This window comes from Carex rostrata, chromosome 5 (genome assembly GCF_964058835.1).
Source record: "Carex rostrata chromosome 5, lpCarRost1.2, whole genome shotgun sequence".
In the NCBI taxonomy this organism is placed as follows: Eukaryota; Viridiplantae; Streptophyta; class Magnoliopsida; order Poales; family Cyperaceae; genus Carex; species Carex rostrata.
Genome location: NC_135922.1, coordinates 2922705 through 2948905, shown reverse-complemented (window position 1 = coordinate 2948905; position 26201 = coordinate 2922705). Strand labels below are relative to the sequence as shown.

The 26201-nt window shown below is 35.0% G+C and overlaps 4 protein-coding genes across 4 annotated transcripts in view; all 4 read left to right on the top strand.

Annotated features, from left to right (window-relative positions):
- The window catches only part of LOC144554497 (putative disease resistance protein RGA3), a 107254-nt gene that overhangs the window by 40949 nt on the left and 40104 nt on the right, over positions 1-26201 (top strand). The gene's annotated exons all lie outside the window — the stretch shown is intronic.
- On the top strand, positions 2214-6897 carry LOC144554366 (putative disease resistance protein RGA1). The gene is made up of 3 exons (XM_078302691.1): positions 2214-2547; positions 3032-6741; positions 6853-6897. The coding sequence occupies exons 1-3, from the start codon at positions 2214-2216 to the stop codon at positions 6895-6897; spliced, it is 4089 nt and encodes a 1362-aa protein (XP_078158817.1).
- The window catches only part of LOC144554362 (putative disease resistance RPP13-like protein 1), a 43159-nt gene continuing 34993 nt past the window's right edge, over positions 18036-26201 (top strand). The window contains exon 1 of the mRNA XM_078302686.1: positions 18036-18439. Coding sequence (XP_078158812.1) covers positions 18106-18439 — 334 coding nt within the window. The 5' untranslated portion in view covers positions 18036-18105. The remainder of the gene's footprint in view (positions 18440-26201) is intronic.
- Positions 18809-22400, top strand: LOC144554364 (putative disease resistance protein RGA3). The gene is made up of 2 exons (XM_078302688.1): positions 18809-21946; positions 22038-22400. Exons 1-2 carry the CDS (start codon positions 18857-18859, stop codon positions 22398-22400), a joined length of 3453 nt encoding a protein of 1150 aa, XP_078158814.1. The 5' UTR covers positions 18809-18856.

The window sequence follows — 26201 nt, the reverse complement described above, 5'->3', positions numbered from 1 at the left end:
TCCCTAAGCACAAAAGTATTTAGGAGACCATGCACATTTTTTTCATGGAGGGTGGGGGAATCTCAAATCACATGGGGGACCATGCACATTTTTAGAGGTGGGTTTTTTTTATCTCATTTCAATCTCGTCCATATTTCTCACGATCTATAAGAAATTTTGCGAATCTAAAATCACGAACGTTTTTTACGTAATTTTCTCTTTCAAATGAGATCCATGATGATATACTTTCGAGCAAGTCGTTGCAGAAGTATTTATCCCTCATCGTGCAAGTATTTATACCTATACTTGAAAGTATTTTTTTGCATATAATACTTATAATACTTGATATTAATACTTTCATATGTCAGTATAAATACTTATAATACATGATATTAATACTTTCATATATCAGTATAAATACTTATAATACTTGATATTAATACTTTCATATATCAGTATAAATACTTATAATAATTGATAGTAATACTTTCATATGTCTGTGTAGGTAAAAATACTTGCACGATGAGGGATAAATACTTCTGTAATAACTTGTCCGAAAGTATGTCATCATGGATCTCATTTGAAAGAGAAAATTACGTAGAAAATGTTCGTGATTTTAGATTCGCAAAATTTCTCATATATCGTGAAATATGTGAACGAGATTGAAATGAGATAAAAATAATTTGGAATGGGGGGATGGTGGGGGGATGGAATGGGGGGGAGTAATATAATTGTTCTATATTTATATAGCAAGCAGATGTAATGTCATTTTATTTTAATTATATCATTTACTTTGTAGAATTGTAGTTGGTATTGTGTTGTAGTCTATAAAATAATTTTATGTAGTACTATCACCCTCATAATTTAATGCTAATGATAGATTGTTTTTTGGATAATAAGTATAAAGATTGTTTGTGGCGAGACCTTCATTCAAATAATAAAAAATATGTGCATTTTCAATTTATAAAATATATATTTTTATCCTTTATTAAAATAATAAAAACTATGTAGCATGTTTTAAAAAAATGTCAATCTTCTAATTGGATTGTTTTGAGGGAAAATGAGCTATTCTACGGTGTGATTTTGTATTTCCACTCCATTCAAGGCTCCTCCAGTAACTATCATTTATGAGATTATATTCTGATGACTATGTATATTTATTTAATTGAACCATTTTTAGTCATGTTTCTTCTTAAGTAATTCAATTTCGTATTCAACATTATTCATTCAATTAACGTTCTCAACAATTGTAAAATGCATTTACCCATTACTAAATAAAGACATGTAAGAGACGAAATAAAATCATGCAATAGTACCTTTTTTTTTATAACATAGTATAGAATAATATCTACTTTTATCTATTTATTTATTATCATAAAAAAAATTTCAAACGGAACCAGGTTGCATCTCTTGCTAGTTTCCGAGTTTTTTTGCTGTGTGGAATACAGATCATGTTGAAAAAACATATTACATGTATAATTTGATTGTTTTTTAAGCATTGTTTTATGCCATCGGTCTTTGCACACAGAAGTGCCGTATTCTATCAATATTTCTTTCTTTATTATTTCGATTGGGTTCAGTTCACCAAAATTGAACTCAATTTTGGCTTGGAGCTAGATTTCTTCTGATGGTTGGTGTGGCAATAGATGAACGACAATTAATAGTCCGTGGTATTTAGACAGAGGCAAAAAAAAAAAAAATGAACTAGTGTGTTCTTGAGATTGATATTGATATGTTAATTTCAAAATTTAACGAAATAATTATAAATAACAAATTAAAATTGTTTAAATAAATCAAACGGTTAAAAATTACTAAAAAATAATGGTATTAAAACTAATTTTATAAACTTTCTTTTTTAGACCACTTGATTTTATGCTAAATTAATTTAAATATTTATACATTTCACGTGTAAACACATCAGTCAGTAAGTAAATTGATTTTAACATTTCGAATTCGTCGTTTGTGTCCAATCAATTATTTTTAAAGTGAAGCTCACTAAAAAAATCTTATAAGCTTATCAACATTCTAGTTGTACTCAAATAATAATAATAATAACAACCCTTTCCGACCACGGTTTATAAGCCCACGGTTTGCATATACCCACGGTTTGCATACCAACTCCACAAGGACAACAACTTCATGGAAGAAATGAAACTTAATTTCCACAAGTGAGAGAGTAGAGACGGAGAGACTGAAAAGTGAAAAGAGAGTTTCAATTCAATTCATCAGATTCAATGGCGTCCGGACTGTTTTCTTCCATCCAATCCCTCTCCACCAACCTCCTTCAGGCCTTTCGTGGCACCACTTCCACTTCCCCTGTTAGTGACCAACAGAAAAGTGTCAGAGCCGATTTGGAGAAGCTGAGTTGGATGCTTACAAGGATCCAGGCTGTTCAACAGGATGCTGAAGAGAGGGAAATTCATGACAGATCTGTTCGGCTGTGGCTGGAGGAGCTGAGAGGTGTTGCCTACCAAGCAGAGGATGTTCTTGATGAGTTCTACTACGAGGTGCTCAGATCCATTGTCGACAGCGGTGATGCTGCCATTGAGGCCTACTATAGGGACAGGGGTATGCTTTTAATTGTATAGTTTGGTACTTTGTGCCCTTTTTTAAGTATATAATTTGGTACTTTAATTACTGCACACAAGATGTTCGATGAAATGTCCGATGACTATTTCATCATTGTATGGAAACCTAGCAAAATTCAGCACACTTCTTTTGTATTACTGGATCTCCATGTGTGTATGCTGACTCGTGTCAGTTGAGTTGTTTTCCATTTATCTTTACTGGCATAGTGCCGAAGTGGTACCAGAATAAGATACAGCTCAAATTGTCACACTTTTCGTATCCTCGTTGCCTAAAAAAGGTTCTGTATGGAATTTAACCACATACACTCCATCCAAACCAACATGAAAAAAAAATAGAAAACCTAAAAAAATCCTTGAGGTAACCCTTGTGTTATTTTTTATTGAATTCTCAAGGAATTAGTAATATATATATATATTGAGTTAAACATGGGAAATAAGAGAAAGATTGATATACAATTCAACAGGGACTAAGAGGAAATTTGCCAAGATGCACACATCATCCTCCGTTGCTTCTTATTCATTTAGTATTACAAAGGTTGTGATTCCAGATGGCATGGCAGAGAAGATCAAGGGCATAACAGAAAAGTTTCAAGAGATTTCAAATGCTCATAGGGATCTTCATTTGAGGGAGGAGGATGGGAACCGGCTGGTTAGCAGTACACAAATCCGGCCACCAACCAGCTCTCATGTGGATGAAAGAGCTATTTTTGGTAGAGAGGAGGAGAAGGAGAATATCATTAGCGTCCTCAACACTTTAAATGGTCTAGAATTTATGGTTCTACCAATTGTTGGGATGGGCGGATTGGGCAAGACCACGCTTGCTCAGCTCGTTTACAATGACTCCAAGTTCTTGCAGTTGTTTGACAAGAGAGCTTGGGTGTCAGTCTCTGAGGATTTTGACCTAGTACGCCTAACTAGAGCAATAATTGAATCAATCAACAGAACAACTTGTGAGTTTTCTGAGCTAAACACACTGCAAGAAATTCTAAAGGAAAAAATAAGAGATGTTAGTTTGTTTCTTGTGCTAGATGATATGTGGAATGAAAACAAAGAACTGTGGGAACACTTTCAGGTTGCTTTAAAAGGTGGTAAAACTGTAAAAGTATTGACAACAACCCGGAATACCTCGGTTGCTGAAATCATGCAGACAACATCTCCTATTCAGTTGGATTGCTTACCTGATGAAAAATGCTGGTCTCTGCTCAAGCATTTTGCTTTTGACAATGGAGAGGCAAGTGAAAATGGAAAACTTCTTGAGATTGGTCCTTCTATTGTCAAGAAGTGCAAAGGCTCCCCTTTGGTTACCAAGGTGCTAGGAGGCATTCTACGATATGATATGGATGAAGAGAAATGGAGAGAAATTTTGAAAAGTGACATATCTGAAATAGATGAGAATGGCAAAATTTTAACCCCATTACAGTTAAGTTACCAGAAATTACCGCTACATCTCAAACCATGCTTTGTTTATTTAGGCATGTTTCCAAAAGGTAAATGGATTGAGAAAGATCTTGTGGTTAGGCTTTGGATGGCTCAAGGTTACATTAATACCAACTCATCAAGAACTAAGAAAACATTAGAAGAAATAGGAAGTGAGTACTTGAATGAATTGCAAGGCAGATCACTCATTGATTTTGGGAAGTACAATACGTGCTATGTTCATGATTTAATTCATGATCTAGCAAGATCCATTTCGCAAAGGACAAACCTACCTGTTTTAGAGAATGACAATCTATGGAATAGTTCATACCAAATAACCCACCTATACTTAACCAAGAAACATGAATTGTCAGATTTTTTAGCATCCTGCAACAATAAAGTTATTCGAACATATGTAAGGGAATACCCAAGAAACTACAAATATGATTGGGAATGCCCAAGAAACTACATAGATGATTCTGCCATTTTCTCTAGAATTACTTATGTGCGAGCTCTTCAGTTGAGGAATTGTCTGCTGCTAGACACACTCAGCACGATGAAGCACTTGCGTTATCTTTCTATTAGAGATGATAAAATAGAAAGCCTTCCTGAATCTTTATGTCTTCTTTACCACCTTCAAACTTTGGATATTAATTGCCATAATATTCTAGAGTTACCTGAAAACATCAAATCCCTTATTAACCTTCGGTTTCTTCAGTTTAGTAGTAAAATAAAGCAGTTACCTGAATCCATATCCCTACCTCAAAATCTGGATACATTATCCTTAGAACTCTGTGGGGAACTCAAAAAGTTGCCTAGGAGCATAGTGCAGTTACCAAACCTGCGTGTTCTAAAGCTATCAGAGTATTTTATCTGTAACCTGTCATCTGGAATTGGAAAATTAACAAATCTTATAACTTTAAGTGGGCATTTTAAAGTCATGGGAAGTGACATGATCCATGGGCTGGGAGAATTAAGGGATATGAATAGGCTTAGTGGGCTGATGTCCATCTCAGGGCTAAAAAATATTGGTAATATCGAGTACTCTAGGAAGGCCAATCTTGTATCGAAACCAAATCTACGCGAGTTAATTCTAAACTTTGAGGAAGATATTGGTGCTCTCAAAAGCTCATTGCAAAAGCAATACCAAGGTCCACTTTTCTATATAGTTGTCAGTTCAAGTACCAATGCAAAGAATGAGAATGATGAAAATATACAAGAAGGTGTACTTGAGAGCCTCCAACCTCATTGTAATCTCACAAAGCTTGTAATATTAAATTATGGAGGAAGTGGAGTTCCTCCTTGGTTGCTTGATCCATCATTAATGTCCAAGCTGACAACTCTAACTCTGCAATTCCGAAGGGAGTTTCTTTCGTTGCCGCCATTCTTGGGTCAACTGCTACATCTCAAATATTTCAAAATATACCAGAGTGGTGGCTCAGAGATTCTATTTGAAAATTATTCATCCAAGCAGCCTGCTGGAGTTAGTTTTTCGTCACATGAACCTTCATTCAATAACATGGTTTTGTCACATGAACCTTCATTTAATAACATGGTCAATGTGGGGGAGTGGCAAGCAGGTGATGAACCCGGCCTTAAGAAACTCATCATAAAGAAATGCCCTAAATTATGGAAAATAACTATTCCACAAAAGGTTGAGGTGTTAGAGGTAAATGGATGTTGTTGTCAAGAAATCGAGTTCTCTTCACACTCTGAACTTAAGCAGCTTGATATAGCAGATTGTAGCTTTATTCAAGAAATAAACCCCTCATCACTATCTAAACTTCAAAAGTTTTCAATCTCTAATTGTAGAGAGTTGATCACTATTTATTACAAAAGTGGGGACTTACCTTTTCTTGAGAGTATTTCACTTTCTGGATGCCCCAAATTGTTGAGGCTCTCAGCCATCCCCCAAGAACTTAAGCAGCTGTATATAGCAAATTGTGTCTTTCAAGAAATCAACTTCTCATCACTATCTAAACTTCAAAAGATTTCGATCTCTAATTGTAGTGAGCTTGTCTCAATTTATTACAAAAATGGGGACTTACCTTTTCTTGAGAGTATTTCACTTTCTAGATGCCCCAAATTATTAACATTCTCAGCCATCCTGGAAGAAATGAAACAGATGGATAAAAGAAATAGTGGTTTTCAATCTGAAATTCAAAATATCTCTGACTACAGAGAGTTTATCCCACGTTCTATGGGGAGAGTGTCTCTATTTAATTGCCCAAAATTAACGATTTTCTCAGCCATGCCAGCTGTAGAACTTGATACGCTGAAGATAGTCCACTGTGGTATTCGTGAAATCATTTTACCATCAAGATGTAAGCTGTTAGAAATCCGTAACTGTCCAGAGCTGGTCTTGGTTCATTGGATGGATGGGGACGTGCCATTTCTCAAGGACCTCCTTTTTGAGGGTTGTCCTAAGCTCATATCACTTCCATTTCTGCAAGATCTCCCTTTACTTGAGAAATTTGCCATTAAATCTTGTCCCCAATTTCACGAGGTTTTAACTATTCCATATCAACTGAAAGAATTAAAGATAGTTGACTGCTGTTTTCCTGAAATCCACCTTTTGCCACAATCCAAGCTTCAGCGCTTAATCATCCATGAGTGTGCAAACCTTACTGCAATTGAAGGGTTGCAGGTGCAGTTCCCTACGGGCAATGTGTCACACTCCATGATGGAGATGGTTGATATTCGTAATTGCCCGAGAATGGATTTTGGTACCCAAGGAAGCAGCTGCTACTTTTATAAGGTAAAGGATCTCTATCTCAACATGCCCCCCCCCCCCCCCCTACACACACATACAGTGACAATTTGATTAATTATAATTGTAATTATTTTTGCAGCAGAGAGTTGTATGTAGGTCATGCTAGAGGCCTCACAGGATCACGGTACAGAGGAGCCATAGTTCAGTTATGAGGAAGATGACACCACAGATGATTCCCCTGAGGGCCAACGACCATGAGTCAGGCATTGCCATATTAATAGAATACCAGAAAACTGAAATGAGTGTCGTGTGTGTGACAGAGGTAAAACCGGAAGGAAGGTTGAGGATCACGCGTGACAGTGCATGGTCGTGTGGGATGAAGGACAGTTGATCCTTGAGAGAAGCTAGCTCTATCTCATAGCTTGGTGAGATCATATACTCCTGTTATCTATTTTATTGAGGTCTATGGCAATCTCAACCAAAGCAGTGAACTTCCCTAATGTATTTACTAATTTGGTATATACTGTAGGTGCCAATAGTAAGGTAGTATACTGCTGTGCAGATTTAACAAACACATAATTTTTTTCAATTGCAATATACTGTAGAAGACGTTCATCCATACCAGCAGTACAGGTATGGTTCATTAGACCGAACAAGCTAAAATTCTGGCTCTGGTCAGTCTTGCTCTCAAATACATTTAATGCACGCACCGCCACAGAATCTGGCCTAGAGCTTGAACAAGATCTTTCGACCTGAACGTGGACTTTTTTCATTCAGTCAACAGTACATTGCATCTTGAGGTAACTTCATAAAGAGGCTTGAAGCTTTTAATTCAACAGATTTTGCACTTTCAATTGGAACAAGGCACTCCTTACAACCAAGTGCTAGCAGTACCGACTCCACATCTGTGAACTGACAATCATCGAGAAATTCAGCTATGCTGACTCCACATTTTAGTTTCTCAAATTTACACATATAAAAGGAAGGGAGCCTGGAAATGATTGAGAATAACAGTATAGCTTAAAGTAAGGCTCAAAATTGTCAATTAGATATTTATTAATATTAATATGATTTTTTTTAGTCAAAAAAATAAAACTTGGTATATTAATAAAATAATAATGTTTAGATGGAGAAATAAGTAATTTTCAAATTTGGATGGGGAAATATCTAATTGAACAAGTTATGATGGGCATATATCTAAAATTCCCTAGGTTTTATTGTTGGTTGAAAATTAAACCAAAGCAGTTCAAATTTTTGTTAAGGCAAAGTTACAATAATACCAGGTTTTCTTCTGTTTGATTAATCCAAGCTGAAGGGGTAATAAATGTTGATTGATGGCTTACTTCTATGCAACCCAATGTCATGTTAACAAAGAAATTTGGATTCACAGGTTCTTGATGATATGGTAGATGGATAGCATCGACAGTACCAGTACATTTGTAATTTTGTTCTGAAGAGTGATACTTGCACAAACAATGCCTGTGAAGATCCTGAGAACTTCCTTGATGGCTTATTGGATTGATTTGAGTAGAGAGTGTCGATCTGCCTGTGAAGAGCTTGGTGGGATTAAGGTTCTGGTTTGATCAGATGGTCGAATTTAGCATAGCCAACTAGCCATCCGTCTATTTTCAAAATTTAAGCTCAACCTAAGCGTATCTGTGCAACTTATCTAAAGTAAATCCAATGCAGCAACATTTCATAGACAAAATGACCATGACAGCTCCAAGAAATCCTAAATTTGTATTCATAATACAACAAAATTCAATAACTCAAACATAACATCACATTGGAAAATATCAGAACATAACCATACCACCATTGACAGCAATACCATTTGTCTCCTACTGCTGGCATTGCCAGCAGTAGCATTTATTGTCGGTACCGCTAGCAATGTCAGCAGTAGGAATTTCTATAAATAAGGGGTAATACCGGTGGTTTTAGAAAAAACCATTTCAAAATTTCACTTTCCACTTCTCTCTCTCTCTCTCCCAAACCCTTTCTGAGCAACTTTGCAAAGTCCTAAGTTTGTTACAAATATGTTTTTATTTATTTTTATTATTAATTAAATATTATAAATTATTAGAATTTGTATAAATCTAGGGTTTAGGATTTAGGCCCGAAAATATAGGTTTTACAAATACCATACTTGGTCCAGAGTTACCAGACCCAAGGTATTTTGCCTTGAAAAGATCAAATTTAGGTTTTCAAAATATTAGACTTGGTTCAGAGTTACCAGACCCTAGGTATCTCGCCTTAATTCGTACAAATTACAAATTACAAATGCCTTACTCGCATGGTAAATGCCTTAATTTGTACAAATTACAAATTCATATGTTAATGTTTCTTATTTTAATCCGTATTCATTTGCAGGTTATGAGGGCATGTGCTTACGCTATTAAGCTAGTTGTTACAAAGGGTTGGAGAAAAGTAGGGATATGCCAACTCATGCATGGTGCTGGTAGCGTCGAGTATGCAAGCTTAGAAGGGTGACTAGTCTCCATGCTGGAGGACACTGACCCGCCCAACTGGCGTGAAATATCATCTAGCGAGAACACAGAGGAACATAGCACACCGATCCCAGATGCCCCTGCAGATGGCAGTTCTTACCGACATCAAGACTGGTTGTACTCCATGTGTGGAGGGAATTCGTATGTCCAGCATATCCCGCAACAAGGAGGGAGCACAAGAGGCAGGACCCGCATACATCACATAGGTAACAAACAACAATATATTTTTTTTTTTTCAAATAAGTAGTTATTGAAAATCACGGCAAATATTATTTATATGTAGGTCATGCAGGAGGCCCTAGAGTATCTCTGTACAGAGGTGCCATGGTTCAGTTATGAGGAGATGGCACCACCGATGCTTACCCCGAGGGCCAACGATCATGAGTCAGTACAAAATTAGCCGTGCAAAATTAGCATGGTACAAAAGTTGGTACCATGCTAATTAATTGATGTTTTTGGCACTGGTGTTACAGCACCATGCTAATTAATTGTTTTGTTCTTAGACTGAATCAGAAAGAGCAGTTTCTTAGTTTTGTTTACTTTTTTTGTATGTTCCATAGTAGTACAAAATTAGAAACTCTGGTTCAATTTCGATCCGGTTTTTTTTTTTTTTTTTATTTTGATCCAGTTTTTTTCATAGTATCTTTTCCTTTTGTCTTCAATTAGGATGTGTTCTGTTAACGTTCGATTGGATTAGTCCAAGCTGAACTGCTCTTCAAGTACCATTAAATTAATTTGTGCTTTGTTTCAAATAGTGATATTTAGCAGCCCAAAAAGATGTCTCATTTAAGCCCAACCTAAAGCGTGTCCGTGCAATTGGTCTAAAATAAATTCAATGTAACAACATTTCACAGAAATTGATGACTTTTGGGCCTAAGGGTCAATCGGTAATGAGATTACTGATGGGCCAACACAATCAAGAACCAAGATGAAGATGGAAGGAAATGATCTTTTTTTAAGTTGCAATCAAGCACCATTTATGTTATGATCATTTATTTAATTAAAAATTTTTTAAGTCGTGTTTCTTCTTAAGTTAATCAATTTCATATTTAACATTATTCATTCAATTAATGTTTTCAACAAATGCAAAATGCATTTACTCGTTACTAAATAAAAACGTCTAAGATGCAAAATAAAATATGCAATACTACAATTTTGTAGCAACGTAGTGCACAAAATAACAACTACTTTGTATCTAAGCTACATTTAAAAAAAAATTTCATCTGCGTGATACCTTTTGATTGTTTTGTTTTAAATGCTATAAACAAATAAAATCGGCAGAAATTGTTTACAAAAGTATTAACTTGTTAAAGAATTTTTTTTATTTTTCTAGCAGTGTTTTTGGTGAAAACTAGTAAATTAGGGAGTACTTTTATATAATTGTAATAAATATTTTTAGTTATATTTATATTCATATTTTAAAATTTGTTATCAGTAACTGTGTAAGCATAATGAATAAATAAAAAAAATTGAAATTGAAATTATCCATTTTTATATTGCATTGCAATTTTGTTTTTTTTTAAGTTCTGTTGTTTGTATCTAGAGGAGGGTTCAAATGTCTTCATTCTTTGTGCCTCCGTTATTCCTCCATTTTTCAAAACTTTAAAAACTCAAAATTTAAGACTTAAAATTCAAAATAAAAACATTGGATATAATCTACATAATTTTATCTATTCATGTGTAAAAATTTATGACATTTCAATTTTATTTTGGTTGTCATCAAGAGCTTGTAAAAAATGTGCTAATGTGGATAATTTATAGATGTTGATTTTTCAACTTATTGATTCACACAAAAATTAAATTGAAATGTGATAATTTTTTATTAGCACATAGAGAAAATAATGTATATCACATCTAACGGTTTTATTTTGACTTTTAAATTTTAAATTTTGAGTTATTGAAGTTTTGAAAAATGAAGACACGATAAAAGCATAAAAAATGAAGGCATTTGAACCCTGCTCTTTTATCTAAGCTCATTGTGGGAACAATCTATGCATCGATTGTCTGCTGCAACTAAAGCAATATATGGCGCATTGATTGTTAAAAGAATAAAAAATAAAGCAATATGGCGCATCAATGGACTTGGTTTATGTGGACCATTTGTTAAAAAATAAAATAAAAGTCCGGATAGTCTTTAGTTCTACAACTCTATTAATAGAGTTGGAGTGGTTAGAAATGGAAAGTATAAAAAACTTAAAAGACTTTCGAGCCATCATGTGCTGCAGAGAGAGGAAAGAGAGTGTTGGATCTGAAAATGGGTTCCGAATATATAGTTCGGATATCTTATCCGTTTTAACTACAGAATCTGTATCCGTATTTGGATAATTTTTTCCTTTTTTAATATAATATCTTAATAAAATTATCCACTCCAAATATCAGTATCCAAACTAATAGTGGATTCCGACAGATAAAACCGGATATGTTTTCGAAAAAAAAATTATTCATAGAAATATTGGATCATTTACTCTTCTTTAATTTAATATCCGAATAAAATTATCCGCTCCGAATATCTATATCCAAACCATTAGCAGATTCAGATGGATAAAACCATATTTGTTTTCGAGAATTTGTTATTCATATAAATTATTTAAAAAATTATAGAGAAAAACAGAAAGTGTATCTCAATTGTTAGATTCATACAATAATTAGAAGCATTGTTTTTTATTCAAACTTGATAAATAATCCGAGATGGGTCCCATCTCTTCTCTCTGTTTTCTCTACATTGAGACATTTAATAAAATAATAAGATGGACATGGACCCCATATTAAAAAATATATTGCATAAAAAAATGAGGTGGCTCCATTTCTTCTGTGCTAAATTTACATATTAAAAAAAAAAAAATGGTGGACCCCATATTAATATATATATATTGGCCATTTGCACTAAGAGAGCAACATCGAGTGCACTCAACTGGAGAAGTAAACAAATTTGTTTTTTCTATCGGTTTTCCGAATAAAAATGATATTACATCGGCTGCCCGGCCCACATAAATCATTTGATTATTTTTGTTTCGGATTGTTTAAGTGCCATATTGGCAAACAAGCAAAACAAAAACAAAAATACACCTAGAGTGTTCTTGAGTTTTGGGAATGTTAATAAGGCAAACAAACAAAAGAAGAGGGAACCAAGTGAAAATTTCTGTGGATTATTTCGAAATTATTGTTAAAATAGGAGATTCGAGAATTTCTTTTTCTTGTAAAAGAGGAGAGTCCTCAAAAAGAGTGGTACAAGAAGGCCTCTGAAATAAAAGTGATAATCTTTGCACGGCTAAGAAAGAGGTACCATGCTTGTCAAATTCAAACTATTATGTAAATTAATTCCTTCCTATCTAGTAGTGAGAGTGTGAAAAAAGAACTAGTACAGTGACCATTTCAGAGAAGTCAGAAAAATAAAATGGGGTCCTTGGGGTATTTTCAGTTTTTGTCAGGGTAAAATTTTCCATTCCATTAAAGCCACAAGTTTTTTATTGGTTTTATGTTTGTATTTGTTAGGTTGATTTGCTGGGTGATGAGGTGGATGTGTTGGCATATCTTTTGGAGAAAGTATTTGGAGTTTTGAATCATTACCCCTATGTGTTTCAGCACTACCAGGTTGGTATATGCCAAACAGTAGATACTGGTAATCTACAACATTATTTAAAACTAGATCAATTATGAGTTGCCAGCTTCCAAGCAGGTTGCATTACTGCATTTGAAGACATGGAATTGATTCTTTTGCTTTTTTTAGTTAACTTGGAATTGAAAGATCCAATCTGTGAATCATTTGGTGATGACCGGCTCTCTTCTTTCTTAGAACAAAGCCTCTTTTCCAAGTTTCTTTCTAAGGTTTGCTTTCTTAATTTGTACTAATCCACCTAATACACTTGATAATCTCATAGATTGGTATATGAAATTGTGAGCGAGTGTGAGAGAGTGTTAATACCTTGTATTGTAAGACTCCTTCATATAGTGATTTTGAGCCTTGCTCCCATAGTTTTCTCCCGTAACAATTTCCACGTAAAATCTTGTGTGTCTCTGTTATATTTCTCCAATTATTCATTTATTAGAGTATGCTCACAATGTGTTCGACGAAATTACTCTTTGAACGCTTCTGTGACCGTTCCCAACAGCTTTTGGGTACAGGAAATGCTGCTGGAATTGTATCACATCTAATGGTGTATAAGCCCTTTATGACAACGTCAAAAAAAAACAGGAACATGATTAGAATATAATGTTTTTGCTTCTTGATTTAAATCTGCCCCTTCAATTTGAAAATACTCTTACAATTATTGTTGTATTTTAAATATTGTATTATTGCTTAGGGGTAGAGTCGCATTGGGACAGGGGTAAGCAGTTGCTTACTCCTAGATTTTGAAAATTTACTGGTATTGAAAATTAAGCCTAAATCCATATGTATGTGAGCTTTGCCTATCCCATAATGCCTATTCCAAAATTCAACTGTGTAGCCCAGTTTTCTTTTGCGCACCTCAATCTTTAATTTTTGCCTACATTATTTGACTTTTGTCTACCCCTAAAACAATTCTTGACTATGTCCCTGTTATTATTAAGAATCAGATTAATGTTGAACTTCAGATGAAATTGGCAAATAGCGGGTGTTGATAATAAAATACAACCACCAAGTATCACATTTCGTTGATTGGGTTTGTTCCTAAACTTCTAAAGTGAAAATTATGAGAAAGGCTTTTAGATAGAAACATTGAATGAGCATGCTTGCCCATTTTGTTTCAGAAAGAAGGGAAAAAAATAAGCTTATGAATACCAGTGTTCGTACCAATTTGAGTTTTGCAGTAATTCTGTTCCTGTGAACAAACATAGGGTTTTGAGTTTTGCTGGTTGCCTAGGCTGATATGCAAATTTTGGGTAGCTGAGACTTTGCTACCGCCCCTAAAATCCAATAGGGTTTTTTGAGGAAAGGTTGTCAGTGGGTTGTCTAGTCTTGCAATGAAATTTTTACTAGTAATAATGTAATATAATTCTAGGCTATATAACCTTTCATTCAAAAAAAAAAAAAAAAAAAAGCAACATCTCAAATAAATGAAAAAAATTAATTTTGGAATAACTGACCTATTTACAAACCCATCTCTTCTGTTTCATTTTTGTTAAGGTTTTTCTCAAATACCTATTCATCTCCATTTTTGAAAGGCAGCAAAAGGAAAAAAATAAATAAGAAAAATTGGTGCAAGGCCCAACTCCATTGATAAAACCAAACTCCAAACGAGAAGCAGATGGAGAAACTACGAATTTTTATATTAAGAACGCTGCAAATCTCCAAATGGTTAATTAGATATGACTTTTATAAAGATTGGAGATCAATTTGGGTGCAAAAAGTGGGTGATATCCAACATAAGCAGGCTCAGAGAGCTGCCTGACAAGTGGGACCCATTAAACAGGGAAACAGAGTTGCGGGACTGGATATTTCCATTCAGAATATATCGGAGGGGACATAAGAAACGCCAGCGTTTCAAATACAAGCCTCCGCAGCCCCTGACGTTGTGGACCCATTAAACAGAGCCTCAGAGCGCAAAACCAAACATCTCCAGCCTGCACCAAAACCAGAGAAGAAAGCAAAAGGCACAGTGCTAGGATCCAAATTTCACCAAGTCTGACGAAGTGGGCCCATGTGTTTAGTGGCACAGGGAATCGATGCTAGCGAAACGGTTCCCTTATCCGAATTGTTTGCTCACGGAGTACAAGAAACCTAATACCCTGCCATAAATGGTTCATGTACACCACTCTCACCTAAATATCAAAGCAAAAGAAAAATGCTGAAACCGACAGGTAGGGCCCTTGCGTCAGTTCCTTTGGCAATTAATTTACAATTGTTAACTAACAACTATTGAACAGTTAAAGTGATTTTCAATTGTGAATCAATAACATTTTAGGTAGAAAATCACTTGATCGGAAAATTCTCGACCATTCACAAACTGTGATTTTCTACCTATCTTAAAAAATAGTAAAAAATTCTACAAAATATAAAATTCGGTCTACAAGTACATATTCATATCGTAATTATGTTGAAAATAGACTCGATTGTTAAAATTCTCGACCATTCACAAACTGTGATTTTCGGATCGATTGTTAAAATTTTGAAAATAAAAATACTGATCCATATTACGGACCAATCCGCGCTATGCATAGTAGCATAGACTCACTCAAATTTGTTTAATTTAAGTATGAAGATAGATTATGGAATATAAAAAATATTAGGGAATATACAAATTTCAGGAAATGAAGATTACGGACCACTCCGTGCTATGATAAAATTTTCATATAATGTAAAAATTCAAATTATGTCCCACTCAAAAAGGAAAAACAAATAAATAAAAAAACAAGGGCCATTTCAATACAGACAGAGAAAATAATAAAATACAAATATAGTTAACTTAACTATAGTTATGGTAAATGCGAAAGAATTTGAGAAGGTTGGAAAAGAATTATGAAATAAAATAACAGTTTGAGAAATAAATTAAAATGAAAGAAATGTCGAAAAGCATATATGATAGTATGCCTTAGTGAAAATTGAAAGTTTCGGGGACTTTGAGGTAAAGTTTATTAGACGGAGAAGAACTTTTCGGATACAAAACATTTCATATTAAAGCTGGAAATTAATTCTCTTAAATATGAAATGATGATAAAATCAGTTCATATTAAAGTAATGAAACTTTTTTTGAATTATTACACTGGAAATATTTTCTAATTACTAGTGAAGACTAGTTTTTGGTACGAGCATGGTTTAAATGTCTCGTGTTTTTCATTCCTCAATCATGTCTCGCATTCTTATTTTTGTTTTTAAAATTCAAACGGTCGATTCAAACTGCTCAACATAATAATCATAATAAAATCTGCTTGGTCACCAAATTTTATATTTATTTCTTTATTTCTTTTTCTTTTTTTTAGATGTGAATGTTATTAATTTCTTGGAGCGATGAAAGGAGCTAATAAATGTGCATGTGATGAAAGGAGCTAAACTTTTGTATCCATGCATCACACTTATTTTATTGTATTTGAGGATATACGTATCATGTTTCTTTTCTTTTTTCAGATGTGCATAGGGAGTCAATTAAATCCTTTTTACTATTTATCTGATTTGTATAAGGTAGGTATAGGTAAGATTTTTTTTTTTTTTAGCTTATTGAATATGGATATGCATGGATATGGATAAGAAAAGATTTGTTAACTTATTAGATAAGAATATGAATAAGAGTTATTTCATATCCATTAGTAATTAATAAGTACGAAATTATATATTATATATTTTTGTATTTATACACATAATTATATATTCGTATTATTATATTTAGAATGATTTATATTAAAAATTTATTATTCTAAAACATATTGCATATATTTTTTATATTTTTAATGAAAGGTAAAATGAATACTTAATAAATTTAAAATAAGTTTTAAAATAAAATAGATATATTTGTGACTTTTTGAAATTTAGAAGGGTAAATATGATATTATGAATTTTAGAGGGAGGCATACGTTATTTCCAACTTTTTTAGGGGTCCAGTTTTCAATCAAAGAGAAGACACTTTCTAGGATAGGACGATGCTTTATCCCTTGCCTATTGATGAAATTCTCCCAATTATATATGCTATCAATTTATTAGTTAATTAATTACCGTTATTCGTTTTGTATGGATAAGGATAGAGTATGAATAAGCTAATTCTTAATGAGTAAGAGTTTGAATATGAGTAAGCTAATTTTTAAGTATGAGTATGAAAATGTCTCAACTCAATCCGTACTATACCCACAGACACTCCTAATTGTGCATGTTCTTAATTACATTACTTGCATTAGTTAATTTAATTTCGATTCTGGGTTTCACCCAAGTTAATTCTAATGGCCCACCGCACGTGAATGGTCACATTATGTTAGTCACGCCATGACCAAGGCACATAGTAACTGGCCATATTTAATCACATTTAACTATTTTTTCATAATTTAAGTTAGTTTATTCAAAATTGACCATTTATTTGCCGTGACGTGATCTGATCTTTCGTGTGCAGTGCTGTGTCGTGCCAACTTTTAAAAAAATAACACGTTACACGAATGTTCACGGCACCAAACATGCGAATCACAACACGTGACCGGTACACCGTACACATACCGGGTTGTATCCGGTGGCACCTTGACTTTTTCACATCACTAGTCTAGATCATGCATGAAAGGCTGAATTAATGTGTAAAGATTTCTTGTGGCTGAGTCCACATCCCACTACAGTAAATTGGACCATTTCACTTTAGCTCTGGAGTCTCATCAAAATTCAGGATTTAAATCGAACGGTCAGTATCTAAACTCAAATTTTGAGTAAACTCAGAAGATGCTAATTCCCTTGTGATCACTGCAATCTAATCTAACTCAGAAGTTGCTAATTCCCTCTCCAAGTGCAGCTATTAGTACAGATGTCTTCAGACGTTAGGAAATAGTCTATATGGGTGGGAAAGAAATCTTATGCCTTTTTTTTTTGTAAAAAGCAGATTTCTACTTTTTCTTGTCCAAGTGTTGATTTTCATTGAAATTCGTCTATGCAAAAATTTGATCGGTTGAACAAAAATAAGCAGTTTCCTAGGAGATTCGGATTCGTGGGGACTTGGAGCTTGTTTTCATCACAAGGTTAGTATGGCAACATAACGACAATAGTCCGTTCTAATTAGAAAGAAGCGGATAATTTTTTTAGCTGTCTCCGACCTGCAGCATGATTTCCTAAGCCAAGTATGACACAGTGAATATACCCACAGCTTGCTTACTAACTCCGCAAAGGTGCAAACAAAAAAATTGAAAAAACAATTTCCACTAGTCTTCTTTTTATCTAGCAACCAGCGACAGAGTATGGACTGAGAGACTGTCACTGAAAAGAGATCATTTTCAGTTCAATTCAATTCAACTCTCAAATTTAATGGCTTCCGGATTGTTTTCTTCCATCCAATCCCTCTCCACCAAGCTCCTCCAAGCCATTCGTGGCACCACTTCCACTTCCCCTGTTACCGACCAACAGAAAAGTGCTAGAGAGGATTTGGAGAAGCTGAGTCAGATTCTTGCGAGGATCCAGGCCATTCAACAGGATGCTGAAGAGAGAGAGATTCATGAAAAATCTGTTCGGCTGTGGCTAGCGGAGCTGAGAGGTGTGGGCTACCAAGCAGAGGATGTGCTGGATGAGTTCTACTACGAGGTGCTGAGATCCATTGTGGAGAGCGGTGATGCTGCCATTGAGGCCTACCATAGGGATGGGGGTATGCTTTTCTAACTGTATCTTTGGGTACTTTAATTATCTCCAGTGGCTCTTTCTTGTGTACGGAAACCTAGCAAAATTAGCACACTTATTTTGTCTTACTTGCTCTAGTACTGTCACTCATATGTGTATGCTGACTCATGTGAGTTGAGTTGTTTTCCATTTATCTTTACTGCCAAGTGCCTCCTGGCCGGGAAGATAACAACATATACCTCAGATGTTGCATTTTCTAAATCCTCATTGCTTAATTTTTTTTTTTATAGCTATGACACTTTAACCCTAGGCAATCCATCCAAAACAACACAAAGAAAAAAAAATTACGTAAAAGATCCTTGGGGTTAACCCTTGTGTTAATCTTTCTTCACTGCTTCAGGATATTATAGGAGACTAAGACAATTCTTTTCTTTTTAAAATAAAGATGGTGATCACTAAGAGATATTTTGTATACAATTTTACAGGGGCTAAGAGAAAATTTGGTGAGATGTGCACATCATCCTCCCTTGCTTCTAAGGTCTCGATTCCAGATGGCATGGCTGAGAAGATCAAGAGCATAACAAAGAGGTTTGAAGAGAATTCAAATGCTCGTAGGGATCTTCATTTGAGGGAGGAGGATGGGACCCGGCTGGTTATGGGCCCACAAATCCGATCACCAACCAGCTCTCATGTGGATGAGAGAGCTACTTTTGGAAGGAAGAAAGATAAGGAGGAGATCATTAGCCTCCTGGACCCTTCAAATGGTCCAGATTTTATGGTTCTTCCCATTGTTGGAATGGGTGGGATCGGCAAGACCACACTTGCCCAACTTGTTTTCAATGACACCAGGATTCATGGGTTGTTTAATAGGAGATGTTGGGTATCTGTTTCTGAAGACTTTGATCCAGTGCGGCTAACCAAAGCTATTGTTGAGTCGGTGAGTGACAACCCTTGTGAATTTTCTGAGCTAAGCAAACTCCAAAATCTTCTCATGGAAAAGATAAGAGGACATGGTTTGTTTCTTGTTCTTGATGATGTGTGGAATGAAAAAAGAAACTTATGGGAGGGCTTTGAGGTTGGTTTTTTTGGTGCTAAATTTGTAAGAATTCTGACGACAACTCGCAATACCTCAGTTGCTAAGATCATGCAGACAACATCACATTTTCAATTGAGTTCCTTACCCGAGGAAAATTGTTGGTCACTTTTTAAGCATTTTGCTTTTGGCAACAGGGAGACAAGTGAAAATGCAAATCTGCATGAGATTGGTCGTGGTATTGTCAAAAAGTGTAAAGGCTCACCTTTGGCGATAAAGGCACTTGGAGGGATTCTCCGTTATGAAATGGATGAAGAGAAATGGAGGGAAATTTTAGAGAGTGATATATCAGAAATAGATGAGACAGGAGAGGTTATGCCAGCATTGAGGTTAAGTTACTGGAAATTGCCGCAACATCTAAAACCATGTTTTCTTTATTTATCCATGTTTCCGAAAGATAAACCATTTGAAAAAGTCATGGTGGTTAGGCTTTGGATGGCACAAGGCTATATTAATGGCAATACAAGAAATTTGAAAACATTGGAAGAGATTGGAAGCGAGTATTTTGATGAATTGCAAGGCAGATCACTTGTTGATGGTGGGCCTTCTTACTACATCTTGCATGATTTAATACATGATTTAGCAAGATCCATTTCTCAAGAGGCATATTTGCCAGTTTTAGAAAATGACCAAGAATACAATGGTGCACACAAAGTATGCCATCTGTACATCACCAAGCAAGATGAATTATTGGGTTTAGTGCCTAGCAACTACAGGTCTATCAGAACTTTTGTAAAAGGATGCTGGTCAGAGAAATCTGACTTTCCAATCTTCTCTGACATTGCTTGTGCGAGAGCTCTTCATTTATGGTATTGCTCATTGCCGAATACACTCGGCACTTTGAAGCACTTGCGCTACCTTTTTGTTCAAAATATGCAATTGGAAGTGCTTCCTGAAATTTTATGCCTTCTTTACAACCTCCAAACTTTAATTTTGATTTGCCGTTTCCTTGACGAGTTACCTGAAAACATGAAAAATCTTATTAACCTTTCGTATTTTGAGTTGAGTAGTATTGTAATCCAGCATTTACCTGAATCTATCTTCCCACTTCCTAACCTGCAAACATTATCATTAAGGAACTGTGACAAACTCAAAGAGTTGCCAAGGGGCATAGAGCAGTCAACTAGGCTACACATTCTAGATTTACCTAGATCTCATACCAACACGCCATCTGGGATTGAAAAATTACCAACTCTCCAACAGTTAAGGGGGCGTTTTAGTGTCATGGATCATGGCACAATTGGGGGGCTGAGAGTACTTAAGGATATGAATAAACTTAGGGGATCATTGTGCATATCAGGGCTCAGAAACATTGTTGATGTGGAACTGTGCAGGAACGCCAATCTTGCATCAAAGTCAAATTTACACGAGTTAATTTTAAACTTTCAGGAATATTGTGGTATGTCGGATTTCAGAGATGAAGAAGAAGAACTCCATCTCCATTTAACTGACCATTCAAGTAACAATGCAAAGAGCGAGAATGATGAAAAGGTACATAATGTTGTACTCCAGAGCCTCCAACCTCATGGTAACCTCAGAAAACTTGCAATATTAAATTGTCAAGGGCGAGGTTTTCCTTCTTGGTTGCTTAATTCCTTACTTTCCAAACTGACAACACTCTTTCTTGACTTCTGTACTGGGCCTAACTTCATACCACCATTTGGTCAACTGCCACATCTTAGAATTCTCGAGATATCAGGTAGTGTTAGAAATATGGGAGATGAGCCTAGCACATATTCATTCTTGGATGAATATGATTCTTCTGAGCAGCCCAAGAAACCTACTTACCCATCACTTGAAGTGCTCTCCTTGAGGAACATGCTCAATTTGGTGGAGTGGCAAGCAAATGATGGCGACTTTTCATGTCTAAAGAAGCTCGTTTTAGAGAATTGCCCAGAATTATGGAAAATCCCAACAATTCCACAGAACGTCAGGGATGTTACTTTCGAAGACTGCCCAAAATTGAAATTCCTAACATGTCCATCAGTAATAAGAAAGTTGATGATTTTGAGGTGTGGCTTTCGGGAAATCATGTTACATTCAGTATGTAAGAACCTAACAATCTCAACCTGTGTAGAGCTAATCTTGATAAATTGGATGGACAGAGGTTTAAATTCTGTTGGAAAAGTTAGTTTTGAATGCTGCCCAAAATTGGAACTCATAACTATTCCAGTTCGAGCTTTAAAACTGAAGATACATGAGTGTGGCTTTCGCGAAATCAAGACAGGGCCAATACCTCAGAGTTTAACAATCTCAAACTGTGTAGAGCTAATCTCGATAAATTTTATGGACCGAGACATAAATTCTGTTGGAAAAGTTAGTTTTGAATACTGCTCAAAATTGGAACTCCATGTTCCTGTGAAGGATGTGTTACACTCGACCCAAAGGGCTGAAATTTATGACTGTCCTAGATTATATTTGGGAGAAAGATATATCTACCAGGTAGATGAGCATTTTATAATTTTTTTCGTTTCTCTACAATTTTTAAACACTATGTTTTACTCATTACTCTACCTTCTTTACAATTCCACAGGATGTCATTCAAGTTTTTTTCGAAGACTGCCCAAAATTGAAATTCCTAACATGTCCATCGGTAATAGGATACTTGAAGATTATGAGGTGTGGCTTTCGTGAAATTATGTTTCATGCAGTATCTGAGAACCTAACAATCTCTAACTGTGTAGAGCTAATGTCGATAAATTGGATGGACAGAGACTTAAATTCTGTTGGAAAAGTTAGATTTGAATACTGCCCAAAATTGGAACTCCATGTTCCTGTGAAGGATGTGTTACACTCGACACATAGGGCTGAAATTTACAGATTATATTTGGGAGAAAGATATGTCTACCAGGTAGATGAGCATTTTATAATTTTTTCATTTCCCTACAATTTTTAAGCACTCTGTTTTACTCATTAATCTACCTTCTTTACACTAATTTATTTTACTTATGCAACAGAGAGACACAATGATAAAAGAGTTGTATTTATCTGGGAATAATGAGATCCATCTGTCCGATTCCACGATTCCACTATTGGAAAATCAGTTTAAACTATTCTTTACAAAAGAAGATTTTCGAGAATTGGAATCATTAATATGTGCACCATCGGTTGGACTGAGCTGTCAACATGTAATTCTAAATCTGGCTTCTTTGGTGATGCTGGAGATTATGAGCTGCACAAAAGTCATATCAGTGACAGGGCTGGATAACCTCAGCAACCTCAAGTGCTTGAGCATATCATACTGTCCAGAGCTATGCAATTGGAATGATAGAACACTGCCACTATCACTGGAGTCCCTTCAAGTGATGTATTGTGACATGCTAAGCTCCTTGCCATTGCTATCAGTTCAAAACCATTCAAGCACTCTCAAGGTTCTTGTGATAATTAAGTGCCCAAGGCTGGCTGTGTTGGGAGGTTTTCATGGCCTGATGAAACTGAAAACTGTGAATCTACTGCACTGTATTAACATAAGCATCTCTCCTGGTACTGAAAGCCTTCAATTCAGGCCTTCTTTTACCATTGTTGATTGTCCTCTGATGACAGACTGGTGCCAGAGAAACAGCATCACTTACTACAAGAGGCCTAGGTACAACATTAAAAATAAATTATATTAGATTATTTTAGAAGCTAGAGACCCTTGACTATATATATATATATATATATATATTTATTAATATCAGACCCAATTGGTACCAACGTGTTGGGTTAATTTTCTTTAATTCCATGCTTAAGCCTTGATCAATTCATAAAGCATACAGTATATACCCAAGTTGCAGATATCCAGCAATATAGAATAGGAAAAACAGGTGATTTCCATTCCTAGAACTATAATGGTCGTTATAGGACCAGAAGTTTTATTATACTGATATCCAGCATAAAATCCTCTAGAGCAATTGTGGCTTACCTGCATGTCTTGTCTAATTTTCAGTGGCAGTTGAATCCTATTGACAATCCCCAAGATGATAGAGAAGCAGAACAGGAAAGTGCTGAAGTTACAACTAAATATTAAATATGCTGGTAAGGCCATGCAGAACACTTTTTGAAATTTGGATAAATATTGTCTATTTTAATGTATGCAAGGAATGGGCATGATATTTCTATTTTAATTTATGCAATCTATGGCATAATATAGAAATATATTCATAATTCTTTAAATATTTATAAATGAAGAGTTCAGTGACTATTCAAAATTTCAAATATGTAATAATTTAGAGTTTTAAGAATTTTGAAAATAATTAAGTAAAAAGCATAAGATGAATCAGCAGTTATAGTTGTTACTGGTCAGGCGAATTCAGCTTAACCTACACTTTAACATAATTACTTACTATCAAAGTGGATTCAGCGGGCATCAACGATTTAAGATAACCTTTGGTAGCAGAACTCTGTGATCACTTGAATTGAAATTAGACAATGATTTTGCCAAATTAATAGCACATGTGAGCAAGAAGTCAGGTTATATTGATATATATATCTACAACCTAGCTCCTTCATTTTGAGTTAATTAGATTAAACTAAAAGGAGACATTATTCCACACTTGAGTGAATTATATTATTGATTCATTCAACTGATATTCACTTTTTCGAAGGGCAATCGAGTTGGATAAGTGCTGCCAGATGGTATATATGGGTAACATTCTCAACTAGTGAGCACATGACATTTTTCTTTTATGCAGGGACAAACATGCTTTTAAAGCAATTGATTGGAAATTAGATCCACAAACTGGTGAGCCCATACAATCAAGCACCACGACAAAAATGGGAAGACATGGTCTTGCCTGAGCTGAGACCACAAATTGATGATCCCATTACAACTAGTAATTATTATTTTTTTTTTAAATTGGACATATAGAAATGACAATAATAAAGAACTCTAAACTTTCTTTATGTAGATATGTATTCAGTACTCTCGAAAGATTGCCATTTCATTAAGTGGAGCTGGTATTTACTGATTAAGACCTCACTCAATGCAGTATTTGTACCAGATTTGTTCACTAAATTTGTACTATTTGATATTTGGTGTTGAAACCTAAAATGCTCAATAGAGTTCAGAAATGACTAAATCTAGAAATTAAACAGCATTATCACCAGTAATTTAAAGAAGGATGTCAGCATTCAATTAATGATGTTTACATTGTTGTGTTTGTATGTACTAGGTGAAGAAGAGAGCCGAAGCTACATAACATAGCATTTGAAAGAAGTACCAGAAGAATGAATAAATGAAGAGTTCATATAATTTTATTTTGTGGCTGTGAATGCGGATAATAGAGGGGGTGCATTATTTGTTAAAAACTTCTCTCAAACCCTGCTAGATATTATGACCTCAATTAGATATCTTGGTCAGTTTCCAAAATTTCAAGAATTCGTTGGTGCCAGACCCAAAACCCTCTCACCCCACATCCTATCTGTGTCTCTCTCTCGCTCTCTCACCTCAGACCCTGACGCCAGCATAGATACGCCCCCGACCTAAGCCTCAGCTCCATCACCAGAAAAGATGCGCCTTGCCCCCAGCTCTCTCTCTCTCTCTCTCTGGAAGTACAATTTAGGGGTCTTTTCTGTTTAGGTTGGAAGTAGAACAGATATGCATCGTCTAATTTTTTTTTGAAGTAAAAGAAAGGCCTAACATTTGAATTCGTTTTTTAATTGGGTCTATTGGTGGTTCAATTCGAGTTCGTTCCTATATCCTTCCAAATAAGCTTGGAACCTGATTATTTTTTCTTCCTACGAATTAATTTGGATTGGGGCTTAAATTTCTCAAAGCCTTAAACTTTAAGCAAGCTGACCTTATATTTGTATATTTATTTTCATAACTATATCATTGAAGACCCAGCTACTAAACTGCTATTATGGTGAATACATGACCAGTTGTTTGCTATTTTAATTGCAGAAAATGCTCTAAGCATTAAGCGTCTCAAAACCTCAACAAGGCAGGTCTCTCCATGTCAGTGAAGGCAAGTCTCCTCTCTCTCTCTCTCTCTCTCTCTCTCTCTGGTACATATTGGGAATTTTGCAATTTGCTAGATTCTTGAACAAATTAAGAGAAATTTGAGAAACTAATAGAACCAGACAGTATTGTCCTTGCATTTTTTTGTTATATATCTGATTAGGAATTGTTTGTTGTATAATCTTGACTGTTTTGATCTCCTCTAGTGATTTTCTGATTTTAACTTGGGCATTTGATTTGTCAATCGAACCTTTTATTTTTTTGTGTTATGGTCACAGGAACCAGATTGTAAAAGTGCCCAATTTTAAGGGCTTACTTGTTAACTTCCATGATTAATTAAGACAACAGAACATTGTTATACTATTAGTGATACTTTGGGGATTAATTAGCTCAGAGAAACATTTGTAATAGAGAGAACCTCTCTGCCTTTAATTTTCTTTTTCTCTGACAAGATAAAATTGTGTAAAATCAGTTAATTTACCAGTATTACTTCATTTTTGGTTAAATGACCTGATTATATGATGCGTGTGCATTTGTGGATCAAAATGGACCTTTTTCAGTAGTATTATCCAATTTGTACAATATTCAAATCTGTACTGGTTAATTGTGGCCATGTAGATAAAAAGTGTTTTGAATGTTGCTATTAGTTTGATTAAAGTGATGACCTCTTGATGGTCTATTTTTTCGCTAAGGATAGATGTTTTCATTATTTTTCTGCCTCTCACAGCATTAATATCTGATTTTGGTAAGCTTACT

Bases quoted from the DNA above. Each gene is read 5' to 3' on its own strand.
- LOC144554366 (XM_078302691.1), top strand. From the start codon at position 2,214: ATGGCGTCCGGACTGTTTTCTTCCATCCAATCCCTCTCCACCAACCTC. The intron at 2,548-3,031 runs GTATGCTTTTAA...ACAATTCAACAG, and splicing joins GGCCTACTATAGGGACAGGG to GGACTAAGAGGAAATTTGCC. The intron at 6,742-6,852 runs GTAAAGGATCTC...AGTTGTATGTAG, and splicing joins GCAGCTGCTACTTTTATAAG to GTCATGCTAGAGGCCTCACA.
- LOC144554364 (XM_078302688.1), top strand. From the start codon at position 18,857: ATGGTGATCACTAAGAGATATTTTGTATACAATTTTACAGGGGCTAAG. The intron at 21,947-22,037 runs GTAGATGAGCAT...ACAATTCCACAG, and splicing joins GAGAAAGATATATCTACCAG to GATGTCATTCAAGTTTTTTT.